General features: G+C 43.3%; 1 protein-coding gene across 2 annotated transcripts in view; it reads left to right on the top strand.

Moving 5' to 3' along the window:
- Window positions 1–14,980, top strand: part of BAZ1B (bromodomain adjacent to zinc finger domain 1B) — a 65,514-nt gene that overhangs the window by 37,754 nt on the left and 12,780 nt on the right. For both annotated transcript variants that reach the window (XM_021005732.2, XM_021005731.2), the window contains exons 7-13: window positions 4,573–6,277; window positions 8,582–8,720; window positions 9,137–9,270; window positions 10,950–11,055; window positions 11,395–11,493; window positions 12,348–12,525; window positions 13,720–13,902. In XM_021005732.2, the coding sequence (XP_020861391.1) occupies window positions 4,573–6,277; window positions 8,582–8,720; window positions 9,137–9,270; window positions 10,950–11,055; window positions 11,395–11,493; window positions 12,348–12,525; window positions 13,720–13,902 (2,544 nt within the window). The remainder of the gene's footprint in view (window positions 1–4,572; window positions 6,278–8,581; window positions 8,721–9,136; window positions 9,271–10,949; window positions 11,056–11,394; window positions 11,494–12,347; window positions 12,526–13,719; window positions 13,903–14,980) is intronic.

Here is a 14,980-nt window from a genome sequence, read left to right as displayed (position 1 = left end):
ATTTGTGTTCTGATATTAGTAGTGTGGGGAACAAGATATTTGATTTCTCTTGAGCCTCAGGTCCCTGTATAAAATGAGAATTATTTACTATTTGGTTCACAAGCCCCTTGTAAAGTAAATATTGTGCAAATGTAAAGGAAATGTTAATGTTATTTAGAGGTGAATTAAATAGAGTAAACTTAACAGCCTTTTTAAAAAGTAGAAAAATATTTTGTGAAGGGAAACAGAATGGTGTGTGTGGTTCAAGGAGGAGTTATACAGTGAGCAAAATGAAGAAAATAAAGCTCTCCAGCTCTCTCCCCTACCTGGGGATTTAGAGTGAGATTTCACTATTTTGTATGAAGTACAATGGATTTCTGCAGGGCCAGTCCTGTCCTTCATTAAATACAAGTAAAGTCACCCATCAGAAAACCAGACGGTGATATTTGGCTCACTTGTTCCTAATCATTGAAACTCCTGTTCTCTACCATCATGATTTATCAGGTTGATTTTTAACTACCAGATGGTTTGGTAGGGAGCACTCTTGATAACTCAGCCCCTGTGCACTGACTTTCTGTCATGTCAGGAATGAAAGGGAGGGCAGATAGGCAGAAAACCTTGAAGGGTAGCTTCAAATTGTGAATTACATCTCCAAATATATGGAAACGCTGCTAGAAAAAGATCTTACAGGCTTTGTTTTACAAAAAAGGAATCCTTGAATTTTTTTTTTTAATGCGATTGATATCTTTGGTTTTATATTGTCCAGATTTCTCCCAGAAGGCCCTGCCTCTTCCCTGGAAGCCTTTCTGTATGACAGAGAATATTTTTGAAAAAGGAAAAGTGAGCAAAACTAAGGAACATAACAAAGTCTGAAAACATAATGTCTTATACCCGTGGATCTCCCACCCCTGCATAGGAGTGGGCAGAAGTGTCGTCTTGTAGCTCTTTGGAAGAGGTTAGAGGAAGGGAAGGGAATGAGCATTTATTAAGTGCCTACTATATGCCAGGCACTGTGCTAAAAGCTAAGTTAAATTAGAAAATTTATTTCACGGAGATTTAGAATGTCAATGGAAATAATGAAACACTACAGAATAAAGGGGGAAATAACAGTGCCAAGTCTCAAACTATACTATATTATAAAGCAGGAATTATCAAAACCATTTAGTACCAGAATAAAAAATTGGAAAATAAATGAACAGAACAGAATAGACAAGGGAGAATCAGAAATTCTGTAATTCAGTAACCTGATATTAAATCCAAAGACAGACTACTTAGGAAAGAACTCTGTATTTGCTAAGACTGCTGAAAATCTGAGAGCCTGATGGAAATGAGGCTTAGACCAGCTCTTCACCCCCACGGATTCGTAACCTTTTTTGTGTCTCAGGCTTTTCTTAGAATGTTTTTAAATATATGAAATAAAATACGTAGAATTACCTAAAAATAAAGATGTAATTTTTTTTCCTGTGCTCAACAGACCCCTCAAATCTATCCATGGACCTCACGTTAAGTACCCTGTCTTATACCATGTTGTATAATAAATTCAAAATGTGTGTTTAACGTGATTATTAAAGATCATATCATTAAAGAAATAAAATTAGTTCAGGCCATATTTTTTATAACTAAAAGTTCAAGATGAATTCTTCACCAAATAAGGGATAAAAATAAAAAGGGAGTTAGAAGAGATGAAGTAGATAATTCTGATTGTATGAAATGCAGACAAATTAATATATGTAGGAGAAGAAAGGAAGTGGTGACTGGAGAAAAATCTTTGTTTCTAAAATATAAACAGTTACTAAATATGTTGGATTAGAAGCCCATTATTTCCCATTAGATAAGTAGTCAGAGGATTTGATCATGTAAACAGTTCTCTGGAAAAGCAGTTACATTATTAGTAACCGTACGAAAGAATGTTCCAAAATAGCATTCAAGGTAATTTCTAATATTAGAAGGAAGGAAACAAGCATTTATTAAGCACCTAGGATGTACCATGCACTGCGCTAAGTGCTTTTACAGGTGTTTCATTGGAACCATACAACAACCCTGTGAGGTAGACGCTATTATTATCTGCATTTTGAAGCTGAGGAGACCGAAGCAGACCAGTTAAACCACTGCCTTCAGGGTCACTTGGCCAGTGTGAGTCTGAGGCCGGACAGTGTTCCATATTCCAGGCCCAAAGCTCTGTCTGATTTGCCTCTAGTCAGCCTCAAAGAAGTCCCCTTGAAACCACAGAAGTTGCTCAAGGACAAAATAGGGCCCAAGAGACTATTTGGATCACAGATAGAAATAGGTGTGAGGATAATTTGTGGTTGTAGTTCCAAAGAGTGTTATTTATTTAAATTAAAAGTAGTTCTCTTCTCTCCCCCTCCCCCCAGAGAAGAAGCATATTTCATATGAATCTCTGGAGTTATAGTTGGTCGTGGTGTTGATCAGAGTTCTTAAAACTTTGCAAGTTGTTTGTCTTCACATTGTTGTATGAATTGTTCTGGTTCTGCTTACTTCACACTGCATCAGTTCATACAAGTTTTCCCAAGTTCCTGTGAAAGCACCCCCTTCTTCATTTCTTATAGCACAATAGTATTTTATTACATTAATGTATAATCATTTGTTCAACCAGTTCCCAAGTGATGGATATTCCTTTAGTTTCCAGTTTTTTGCTACCATGAAAGTGCTGACCATTTACCAGTTTGGGAGTAGTGCTTGTTTTACAATTAAAAAAATTTTTTTTTTGTTTGTATAAATTTGCATTGGTTCCTTCTTTCTTGGAAATGCACTTAATCAGAGAAACTTGCTGCCAAAAAAAAAAGCCCCTGCTTCTCTAATTTTAGCTGTATTGATCCTGCTTATGAAAAACCTTTTAAATTAAACTGTCCATTTAACTTCTGTTCCCCATAGGATTATTCAAGTAGATTTAGTGATATCCAGTTAAATTCTGATATTATGTTGATCCTTATGCCTGAGATGGTTTGGTTTTTTTTTTTTTGGTTGTAGAAAGTCCTCTCTTTATCAGATAGGGCTTAAAGTATAATTTTTTAAATGGAGTCATTCTGAAGTTTCTTCAGTGTTCAAGTCTGTCATGTATATTAATGTTACCGTAAATGACATAGTTTTTTAAAAGTCTGATTGCATCGCTTACACCAGAAGAGAACTATTTCAGATACATAAAGATTATGTAAACTAAGGTGCAAAAGGAACTGCCCAGCAGAACAAAGATAAGAATCCAGGTCCCTTGCCTCGTGGTGGTAAAAGTCACTGGGCTACTCCGGTGACTCTGTGATCTACATCCACTTTGAAGTTTAGTTTTAGATGTGTATAGGGAGCAGTGTAGAATTTAGATTATCTTTAGTACTAGGTAAAACCACTGAGATAATTTTTAGATATTCTGTGGGGGTCTATGAGAGCAAATAAGAAATGATACCATGGAATTTGAGAGTATGAAAGGTAGAGGTTAGTTGAGGTAATATGGCATTTTCTAGATTTTGTGGGGATTCCACCCAAGACAGCAGTATAGACACATTTCAAATGCAGATTCAGAATTTAACATGTCAAATGAAAATAACTAAAAAAAGAAGGAAAAATTCTAACACAGATAGCCCCATAGGGTGGCTCATTCCCAGACATAGGAAGCTTTGAGGTCTACTTCTTATTGATTGGGGTAGGACGACCTGGGCAATTTTGGCTATCTCCCCAAATGTGTGTACTATGTCTTTCTTTGAGGTGTAGATAACAACAACAACAACAACAACAATAATAATAATAATAATAATAATAATTTATTATTATTATTATTATAGTTGTGCTGCTTACATCCCCCTCCCCTCTTTTTCTCTTCCATTAATAACAACTATCTCACCAGTGTGTTTGCTTTTTTCATGGCCTGCCAGGCATGTGTTTTACCTATTAATAATTATTGATGATTGCTAATTAAGTCACAGTCTATATTAACTACTGAGAATCCAGCTCTAGTCCTGGCATGTCTAAACAGGAAGGGCAAGGCCCTCCCCAGGCATGAGAACGATGAGTGTGAATTGTACAGGCCTTAAGAGTAGTACGGACGTACCCTCTTGCTTTTATTTTTTATTTTTTATTTTTTTTGTTAGGCAGTGGGGTTAAGTGACTTGCCCAGGGTCACACAGCCAGTAAATGTTATGTGTCTGAGGCCGGATTTGAACTCAGGTCCTCCTAAATCCAGGGCCGGTGCTCTATCCGCTGCGCCACCTAGCTGCCCCTGCCTCTTGCTTTTATTAATGCCAGGCAATGTTTCCTATGTGTTTATAGATGATTCAGCTGCACTGAAAGCTTAGTAACCATCAGAGTAGTCTTTCTCTCTTGCCTACAGCATGAGGTGTGGAAAGCCCAAGCAGAGGATCCTTACTCCCAGGAGGGACTTTGCTGTTAGTTAATTGAACGTGGTGAAAACCATCAGTGGTAGAAACTGTTGGAACATTGGCGTTTGTGCTTTTGCTTTTGATCAGGGGTTTGCTGTCTCTGAAGTGAAATAATTTGACCACACCTGTATAGTTAATGGAAAGAATATATTGGATAGTCATCATTGCTTTTCTTTGAATTAATTTCAGTTCTCTTCTTTATCTCCAGTACATGACTCTCAATCCTTCTACAAAGAGGAAAAATATTACGTCCCCTGATAGGAAGCCCTCTAAGAAGCTGAAAACTGAGACCTCTCCAGTGAACCAGGTGCTGAATCCCACGTTATGGTGCCATGTTCACCTAAAGAAATCCTTGAATGGCTCCCCCCTAAAAGTAAAGAACTCAAAGAATTCCAAGTCACCTGAGGAACAGCTGGAGGAGATGATGAAGATGATGTCTCCTGGCAAATTAAACACCACATTTCACATTCCTAAAAAGGGCCCCATCTCCAGAAAGTTAGGGAAGAACGGGGACAAACCCTTGAAAACAAAGGGTAGGAGCAAAGGCATTTTAAATGGACAGAAATCTCCAGGAAAATCTAAATCCCCCAAAAAGGGCTTGAAGACACCCAAAACCAAAATGAAGCAGATGACCCTGCTGGACATGGCCAAGGGTACCCAGAAAATGACTCGAACCCCACGGAGCTCTGGGGGTACACCCAGGTCTTCTAACAAGCCCCACAAGCATCTCCCTCCTGCTGCCCTCCACCTCATTGCCTACTACAAGGAGAACAAAGACCGGGAGGACAAGAAGAGTGCCCTGTCCTGTGTCATCTCTAAGACAGCCCGACTGCTTTCCAATGAAGACCGCGCCCGCCTTCCCGAAGAGCTCCGCATCTTGGTTCAAAAGCGCTATGAGCTTCTGGAGCACAAGAAGAAATGGGCCTCAATGTCCGAAGAGCAGCGCAAGGAGTATTTGAAAAAGAAACGGGAGGAGTTGAAGGAGAAGCTGAAAGAGAAAGCCAAGGAACGGAAAGAGAAAGAAATGTTGGAGAGACTGGAGAAGCAGAGGCGTTATGAGGACCAAGAGCTGACAGGCAAGAGCCTGCCCTCTTTCCGGCTGGTGGATACCCCTGAAGGGCTTCCCAACACCCTCTTTGGGGACGTCGCGATGGTGGTCGAATTCTTGAGCTGTTACTCGGGGCTGCTCCTGCCCGATGCCCAGTACCCCATCACTGCAGTGTCCCTCATGGAGGCCTTGAGCGCCGACAAGGGTGGCTTCTTGTACCTGAACAGGGTGCTGGTCATCCTCCTACAAACCCTGCTCCAGGATGAGATCGCTGAGGACTATGGTGAGCTGGGAATGAAGCTCTCCGAGATCCCTCTGACGCTGCACTCTGTTTCTGAGCTCGTTCGTCTCTGTTTGCGCAAAACAGATGTGCCTGAGGAGAGTGAGGGCTCATACACGGCGGATGAAAACAAGGAGACAGCCCCCTTTGAGGACAATGAGGTCCAGGATGAGTTTCTGGAGAAGCTCGAGACCTCTGAGTTCTTTGAACTGACCTCAGAAGAAAAGCTGCAGATCCTGGCTGCCCTCTGCCACCGGATCCTCATGACCTACTCTGTGCAGGACCACATGGAGGCCAAGCAGCAGATGTCAGCAGAGCTGTGGAAGGAGCGACTTGCTGTCCTGAAGGAGGAAAATGACAAGAGACGTGCTGAGAAACAGAAGCGGAAAGAGATGGAAGCCAAAAACAAAGAGAATGGGAAGGAGGAGAATGGGCTGACCAAGTCGGACAGAAAAAAAGAGGTGGCCAAGGTAGAGCCCTCGGTGGAAGTGGAGGCAGAGGACATGATCAGTGCCGTGAAGAGCAGGCGGCTGCTGGCCATCCAGGCCAAGAAGGAACGCGAGATCCAGGAGCGCCAGCTGAGAGGTAATGTCTGAACCTTCTGTCTGTGGCTGTGCTCAGAGGACGGCACCCTTGGCTTTTCTTCTCCTGTATCAAAATGTTGAATCAGCGCCCTGTCATGACTTGAGGTCTTTGAATAGTGGTGCATAAGTAATGGTTTCAAAACAACTGGCTTCTACTCATGAAAAGGAGTATTTCACATATTGCAAATGTTTTCAAAGCCCTTAAATAAAATAGCCGGAGTCAGAGGATAGGCAATTCCTCCCATGTCGTATAGGTACAGTAAGTCACAAATATGTAGTGATTGACTTATTTTAGGCTATCATTTGAGTGCTGTGTCTTTGAAATTAAACTTCAGGGTCGCTGATGTAACGCCTAGAAAGACTCACCCAGGGGAAGAAAAGCAGTCGTTTCTGAAAATCCTTATTTCCTTTGAAAAATTGGTGGTCCCATTGAGAAACATGCACCAGAGCAAAGACATGGTTAGGTTTTTACTTTGCCAGTAAGTTTGTGTATTTCATTTTCTGCTTAAGCTGTTGAAGTAGTTTTCCCCTCCAACTTTTCCTTTTTGTTCCTGCTGTGAAGTCAGAATCTTCTGCTTTGAGAAATCTTGGTGTTAAAAGAATAGAGGCATCACTGATTTAGCATTCTGACTTCCTTGCAGGGACAAGGAGGGAATGAACTGTGAGCATTCTTCCTAAACACTAATTTGAGAATTTTCAAATAATGAAGTTGGGAAAACCTAAGACAGAACTGATATAGGCCTTGGTGCATATGAAAGTTACTATAGAAGCAGAATTAGAAACAAAGTTGTCTGGTACAAAACAGGATGTTGTATTTAGTCTTTTTTTTTTTTTTGGCTATGCAGTGGGGTTAAGTGACTTGCCCAAAGTCACACAGAGAGTAAGTCTTATGTGTCTGAGGCTGGATTTGAACTCAGGTCCTCCTGACTGCAGGGCCAGTGCTCGCTGTACCATGCCACTTAGCTGCCCCTATATTTAGTCCTTTTTCCCTGACCCATTGGCGAGGTCAGCTCTAAGATGCTGGTGTGCCACGTGCCTACCCTCACATTGAGTCGTTCCCTAGCTTCATCTTAGCTCAGATGATTCCAGATGTATACTTGGTTCAGTCTAGAATGCTCCAGGACACTCCACACGTTAGTCGTAGTGGGGTTGGTTGGTTGGTTTTTTTCTTCTTTAACAGAAGATGAGATTTGTCTTCAGTTATTTTGAAGTCATACTTCAGAGTCCACTCAGTTTTTCACATCTTTACTAAGCTGTGTTGTTTTAGTAGTAAGATGTGGTTTTGAACCAGAGTTAAAAGTATTATTGCTATTACCAATATACTGCATTTCCACTTGGGGGGGGGGCAATGGGATTAAGTGACTTGCCCGGGGTCACACAGAGCTAGTAAGTGTTATGTGTCTGAGGTCGAATTTGAACTCAGGTCCTCCTGAATCCAGGGTCGGTGCTCTATCCACTGCACCTCCTAGCTACCCCTATTTCCACATTTTTAAAGTTAGTTTAAAGGTTACAGAAAAGATTTGAAATTAATAGGTGATTGTTTTCTTTTATGGAAATGAGTAGCTTGGGTCCTTCATTTACTGGTATTAATTTCTTCATATTTCTTCTCAGCTAGGGGCAGCTAGGTGGCACAGTGGATAGAGCGCTGGCCTTGAAGTCAGGAGTACCCGAGTTCAAATCCGGCCTCAGACCAAACACTTGACACTTACTAGCTGTGTGACCCTGGGCAAGTCACTGAACCCCAACTGCCAAAAAAACAAGCAAACAAAAAAAAAAAGAAACCCATGTTTCTTCTCAGCCAAAAACTGGATAAACTAATCCAATGACAGTTTTAATTTTTCAGTTTGCTAGAATCAGCAACTTGCTAATTATTTTAACTTTCAGAATAGCTGTTACTACTAACAACTAAACCAGCTTGCCCAAGACATGTCGACCCTGTATAGGTATTAACCATGTACCTCAGTGCTGGCTGTCAGGGCCAGTGAGAGAAGTCACTCCTGGGGTGAAAAGAGCTCATGAAATTCCCACAGGACCGAGAGACTGTTTAACTGGACATGGTGGTTCTTCAGTCTGACCTTTGGGAGGTTCCTGCTGCGCCCGTAGGCGGAACAGCCTTCGTTGTGATGTGTTTGGGATATTCTTTTAGGAATAGTCCTTGTTCTGGTTAAATATTTGGAGTGAGGGAATTCAACATAGATTTGTTTCTGAAGGTGTTATAAAATTGTTTTTGCTACATACTAGGATTAAATTTCTAAACAAAATACATCTGAAGAAAGCTAGATAATCCCTTTTTACCTCTTGCTAGTGAAATTAGAGCGAGAAGCTGAAGAGGAGAGAATCCGGAAGCACAAAGCGGCTGCTGAGAAGACTTTCCAGGAGGGGATTGCCAAGGCCAAGCTGGTCATGCGCAGGACTCCCATCGGCACAGACCGGAACCACAACAGGTGGGCAGGCATGAGGCCTTCATGGTGGTTAGGGTTGTTGAAGTGGGTTTTGTTTCTTTTTTGAGATAAACCTGTTCGTTTAAGGGTGGCTAAGTGGAAGTGTGGGGCCTTGACTCTCCTGCTTTGATTAGAAAGGAGAGTCTTTTTTTAAAATTCTGATGCCCACGATGCATTTTCGGTAATCTTGAAAATAGTCCAGACCTAGGGGCTGTGGTGGGAGTGGATGGGATGCAGTCAGGTTCTGGGAGCTCCTGTGTAGTTCCCGTTGTGTTCTCTTGAGGAGCGTTTCTCTGGAGGTCCGAGTAGGGAATAGCCGGTGCTTTACCAATGAGGAGGGGGTGGTGTTTTATCAAGCCTTCTCACACCACCCATAAACATTTCCTCTTTCCTGCCTTATCAGTATGCTTGATTTTCAGGTACTGGCTGTTTTCAGATGAAGTTCCTGGATTATTCATCGAGAAGGGCTGGGTACATGATAGCATAGACTACCGATTCACTCCTCCTCGAAAAGAACGGACAGACTGTTCTGATGAGGATGGCAATCCCCGAAGTAAGTGTGCCCCTCAGATTCTTTGCTTTACTCCTGGGTTAGGGTAAGTAATGACAAGGGCTCCTCCTAACATCACCAATGTTACATTCATAGGATTTCCCTTTTTCCTTCCTTTGTCTGGATCTAGCTGTCTGGTGAGTGTACTCTGCTCTGTTGGAAGGTGTTCGGCAGCTCATCCGTTTCTAATGTCGTTTATGTTTGTGACAGATGGTTCTCTAGCACCTTGCCATTTGATTCTCCTGACAGTTTGGTGGGCTGGGCAAGGCAGGAGTGCATTACATACTTCACATGTGATCAGAGATTCTGGGTGGATGTGGCATTTGTTTGTCTCCCCTTTTCTCTCTTTGGATGATGTGACTAAACCAGAATTAAGAGATGATTTGCCCAGGGTCACACAACTTTGTCACCAGAATTAGACCTTGAACCCAGCTCTTCTGACTCCTAGCGCGACATTCTTTGGACTTGGTCTCGCAGCCTGTCATTCTCTGTGTGACAGTGGGCAGATCTTGTAGCCTCTGGGAGCCTGTCATTGCCCATCTCTCTAAAATAAGGGAATTTGGATTAGCTAGCCTTAAAGGCCCCTTCGTTCTTTGAAGAATCAGAGGCCTCATGTTAATGGCAGAAGCAGTGAACTTAGCTGGGAAACAGATTTCATTCTAGCTCTGTATGATTGAACACTAGAATAATCTAGTTTACAAAATGCTGAGTTGTCAAGGTGTTTCCAAGTTGAAATAAAGCATGTTATAGGGTGGCCCTTTGGGGACAAAACTCATTTCTTTTAAGTATTGTGAAAGTTCCTGAGGAGATGATAAGCCACATTTTCTGAGAAGTAAAAATGTTGAGGCAGAATCATGAGGTTTGGGGACTTCTAAACATCCTGAAGGGGAGAGTGATCCCAAAGTGATCTAGTATCAGAAAGGAAAAGTGAGCTGCTTTGGGACCAGAATTCTCAAAGATTTAACCCTGGGATTGTAGAATGTTTAAAACTGTCTTCAGAAATATTCAGCATGATTGAGTGAGAGGTTTTTCTTTCTTGGTGGATCTGAATGTTAAAACAGTGAGAGAGTAGAAGTTTGTAAGAGGGCTTATTTTTTTGTACGGTGGTGTAACTCAAATTGTATCATTTTGAATCAGCCAAACAGTTTCTTTCCTTTTTTTTTCTTTTCAAACTTCAGCATAGAGTGATCAGCTCCTCTGTTTCAAGGATACCTACTTACAGACATCCCCATTCCAACCCTCTATCCTCTTCTTGCCCTAGGCCACATGAGCAAAAGCCAGTTCCAGTTCTACACTCGTCCAGATAGCAGCGTTCCATAGTCTCTCCTGATTCAGGGCAATTCTCTGGTGTTTGGCTACCAGGAACCACTCACTCACATTGAGGGCTTCCCTATGGGCAAAGCACTTTCCACAATAGGCAAGACAGTACCAGGATTATGGTCCCTGTGGTGCAGATGAGAAAGCATTAGGAAGGGGCCAAGTTGTGCCCTGACCCTCTATGTTTTTCTTTCCTAAAAATCCCATGTTCTTTCCATCTTGTCGCTCAGTGCATGGGTCTAGGCATTCAGTATTAGAGCATGTTCGTGGGCAGGGAAGAAGGCGTGGCTTGGTTTGCATTATAGAAAAGAGCAGTGTGAGGACGGTTGATTTTATTTGATCTGACTCGTATACATTTTTCTTAGGTAAAAAAACAAGCCTGGGAAAGAATGCAGGTGTGACTCCGCACCCCGGCTGCACAGCAGAAGGCTCCGTCGAGAGTACCGTACCTAAGCAAGGACAGAACCTGTGGTAATGTGCTACCCCATGGTGGGCACTGCTCCTTTACTTGGCTTCTTTCTTAATTAAAAGTGAAGTAGATGGAGGTGTCTTTCAAGCCATTCTGGGAACTGTAATTTCTGGGTACCCTGAGGAAGTAGATTAGCCAGGCCATCCCATCCAAACGTTGCTAAAGCAGTGCCCCGGGGGGGGCGGGGCGATGGGACATTGTCCCCAGAGAATCAGGAAGACCAGGGTGGAGTCAGCTGCACCCCTCGTCATGGACTTGACGGGCAGGCTTGGGTTTGTGGTTCTTGGCTCTCCGTGTCTCCTCTTTTCCAGGACTCAGGTCTTTTCCATCCCATCCCGCAGGTTTCTATGTGACAGCCAAAAAGAACTGGATGAATTACTGAGCTGTCTCCACCCTCAGGGAATAAGGGAAAGCCAGCTGAAGGAGAGACTGCAGAAGAGGTAAAGACCACATAGCCCACATAAGGGCTGCCCCTCTGCTGGGACCAGCACCATGCCAGGAAATGTTTCTGGCATTCATCTTAGATAGTGATTCTTAGCATGCCCTGGATTTGTATGAATGTGTGTTAAACCCTGTGTTCAGAACCATTCATGTGACATTGAATGCCAGACTCAGAGCACCATCATACACACCAAGGTGGCCTGACAGAGAGCCTTCATTCAGACATTGTTCTTGCTGCAGGAAATTTTAGTCTGCCAACAAAATGAGCATTGATGCCCCCCATTTATTGTTAGGTCCACTCTCACCTAACTATGGGACCTTTTTTCTCTAAAGCACAAGTATCTTCTTGGGATATAGAAACATAAGACTTCTTTGCTAATCAAGACTTTTCATTCATATCCACATACGTGGGTATAACCTGTGGTGGGGCCTCCCCCCCCCCCCAGCTTCTGGATGCGTGGCTAAACTAAGGCTGGATCCCAGGTACCATGGAGCTGCTGTTCTATCCCTTACCTCAGGCCGCATTTCAAGGCCTTCAGCAGGACTAATCTGTACCCACTGCACTGCTCTAGCATCCAGCTGATTGAATACGTCACTTTGCTGGCTGGAGATTATATTACAGCTGGATACATAATAGAGATTTTCTCCTTCTCTAATACAGATATATCCAAGCATAGTGAGAATGGGGGAAATGGCCAGCATGGGGCATTATCAGAAATGGCTTCACATGTGAAGAAGTAAAATGCTGTACTTTTACTGGTGCTCCTCTGAATACTAGCATAGATTTGTTGCAGATGACACTTGCTGTTCTAATCCTCTCAGGTTTTGCCGTGATTTTTTCCCGTTTTTCCAGATATCAGGACATCACCCATTCTATCCATCTGGCCCGGAAACAGAACCTTGGCCTGAAATCCTGTGATGGCAATCAGGAGCTCCTCAACTTCCTCCGTAGTGACCTCATTGAGGTGGCGACTCGATTGCAAAAGGGGGGCCTTGGTTATGTCGAGGAGACGTCAGAGTTTGAAGCCAGGGTGAGAGCATGCAGAACGTTATTTTTCCTGGGAGGCAGCTGCTGCTTTGAAAAATTTGGCTTGGAATTTCCTTTTTCTTTTTTTTTCTCACCTTTTTCAAAGGTGACAGTGAGAGTCCTTATGATCCATGTGTGTAGATGTGCAAGAAAAGACCATGTGGGACCAGCCTTTTGTTACGAATGTCCCTGAATGTGTTCATGGATCCCCCTCTCCTGGCTGGTGTCTGAAAGGCCTGGCCTTTGTGAGTGTCTGCTCATTGAGCTTCCTTTCTCAGCAGTTTCTGTGTGGCTTCAAGTTTTCTGTTCAGACAGCCTCTGTGCCTGCATCAAGGTGTCCTGCCTATGTGTGATCTTCTCCTTTAGCCAGCTATTGGGGGAGTCATGTTAGAATGAGCATTATTTTCATACTTAAACTGTTGGTGACCTATTATTACTTTGATTGGATTCTGAAGTGTAATTAAAGTAACTGCCCTAGAGGCCAGAAGTGACAGGTGCAGTTGGTCTGGGGTTCAAAGCTCTGTGGAATCCTAGAGACTCATTGCTTGTAAACTTGAGTTTGTGACTATTGGCTTTGTATTCCAAACTTGGCAAGATATAGTTTCACTGAGCTGACCTCAGAGAGGGCTTCCTGGGAACTGCCAAAAGGAGATGGAAGAAATGGGGTTTGCTCTGTGTACCTGGACCTGGTCTGCATGAGGGTGAAACCCTGGGTCATTTGTCCACATACAGATGAGACTTGGGCAGGTGGACTAGAATAGACAAGTTAACATTTTGGGCGCTCGTAATCTTTCCCTTCCGTCAGAAACTAAGTTGTTACAAGTGAGAGTTATGCATTCCTCTTGGGGCGCTGCCAAGTAGCTTTACTGAGATTCCTGTTTGTAGAAACTCCAGTGTTAGAAGTGTCACACCATTAGCGAGACATGCTTAAGAATTTGCCTTATCTAAATCCCGCTGGGTTCTATCTGAGTTGGGGGATTTCTATTTTGTGAACAAATTGTGGGTAAATTGAACATGGCATCAGGAATAACCAGATTGCTCTTGGGTTTCCAGTGTAGGAGGCATAGCTTTCCTGGGAAACGGACCTTCCATGAGAGCGTGTAAAACATTTATGTTTGGCTTTAGCTGAACTTGCCTTAGTTGAGAATAGTGTGCCTTCTTTCTCTTATTCGTCTTGGCTTTCTGTGGTTCTCCATAGGTTTTCTCCCTGGAGAGTCTAAAGGATTTTGGGGAGTGTGTGATTTCCCTTCAGGCCAGTGTCATCAAGAAGTTTCTTCAAGGTTTCATGGCTCCAAAACAAAAGAGAAGGAAACACCAAGAAGATTCAGTAGCGAAGACTGAAGAAGTTGACGAAGAAAAGAAAATGGCAGAAGAAGCGAAGGTATCAGCCCTTGGGGAGCTATTGCCTTGCCTCTGGCCAGGAGCCGTTTGGTTGTTGGGTTTTCCGAGTGAGGTTTTAAGTCCGTCACGTTTGCCATTGTGCTCTGGTCTGGGGCTGGCTCCAGAAATCCTTTGTAGTTATCCCTCATCTTGTTCCTTCTTGTCCTTTGCCTTCGCTTGGCGGTCCCGCCGTCGTTCCCTGCTTCTCCCCCTTCTAGCATCTGGGGTGGGGTGCGGGGGTGAACAATGTCTAGGTGAGACCAAGCACTGCCTTTACACAGCATGAAAACTCATTGCTGTATTTTGCTATCAGGTTTATTTAAAATGCCATTTATGTCAAAGGAGGCAGAGCTAATGCTGTGTTAGATGGGATGTAGAATGCAAACTGTCCCCTCCCTCCATTCCAGAGTATTTCCATTTCCCACTTTCTGTCACTAGGAGGCGCCGGAGGGCTGCAGAGGCGCTGGATGGGCCGAATATTGATTATTCAGAGGCAAAGCCCATCAGTGTCCCCCCTCCCTTTTGACCTTTTCAGAGCCTCCTTCTGGAGGGTTGCCAGGGCTCCTGTGCTTGCAGTGCAGAAGGCCTAGATCTGAGACTTTTTTTTTCCAGCCAAAGACAAGCTTTATCAGAATATCCATCATACTAGGCAGACTCTTAGAGAGTCTGAATGTTAGTGAGCTATTGGCTAGATTGTAAGAATCTGAGCAGTGGTTAGATTATAAGAATTAGAGCATCTTAATGGAGACAAGATGGACCTTATATACAAAAAGACTATGGGAGGGATCTAGGAGTGGCTGAGTAGTCTGTGAGGTAATAGAACCCCAGGGACCTGGACCAGTGCCAAGGGAGAATGGAGCCTAGGTAGGATTAAGGTTGGGAAGTGGCGGGGGACCACTGGGAGGTAAGATAGTGGAGGGCCAGGCTAGGTTAAGGGTAAGAGATTGGGAGTAGCCACAATGAAAGGCCAGTTGATGGGATTATAGCCACAGAAGAACACCAGAGATTTGACCATGTGGGAAAGTCCAGGGTGTTTCCTTTCTGGGGTCTAGATCCCGTCCTCATCACTCCCACCTCAA

The sequence above is a fragment of the Phascolarctos cinereus genome, unplaced genomic scaffold, assembly GCF_003287225.1.
Source record: "Phascolarctos cinereus isolate Bilbo 61053 unplaced genomic scaffold, phaCin_HiC Scaffold_5;HRSCAF=322, whole genome shotgun sequence".
Taxonomy (NCBI): Eukaryota; Metazoa; Chordata; class Mammalia; order Diprotodontia; family Phascolarctidae; genus Phascolarctos; species Phascolarctos cinereus.
The sequence above is the reverse complement of the archived record's forward strand: the minus strand, read 5'-3'. Positions and strand labels throughout refer to the sequence as shown.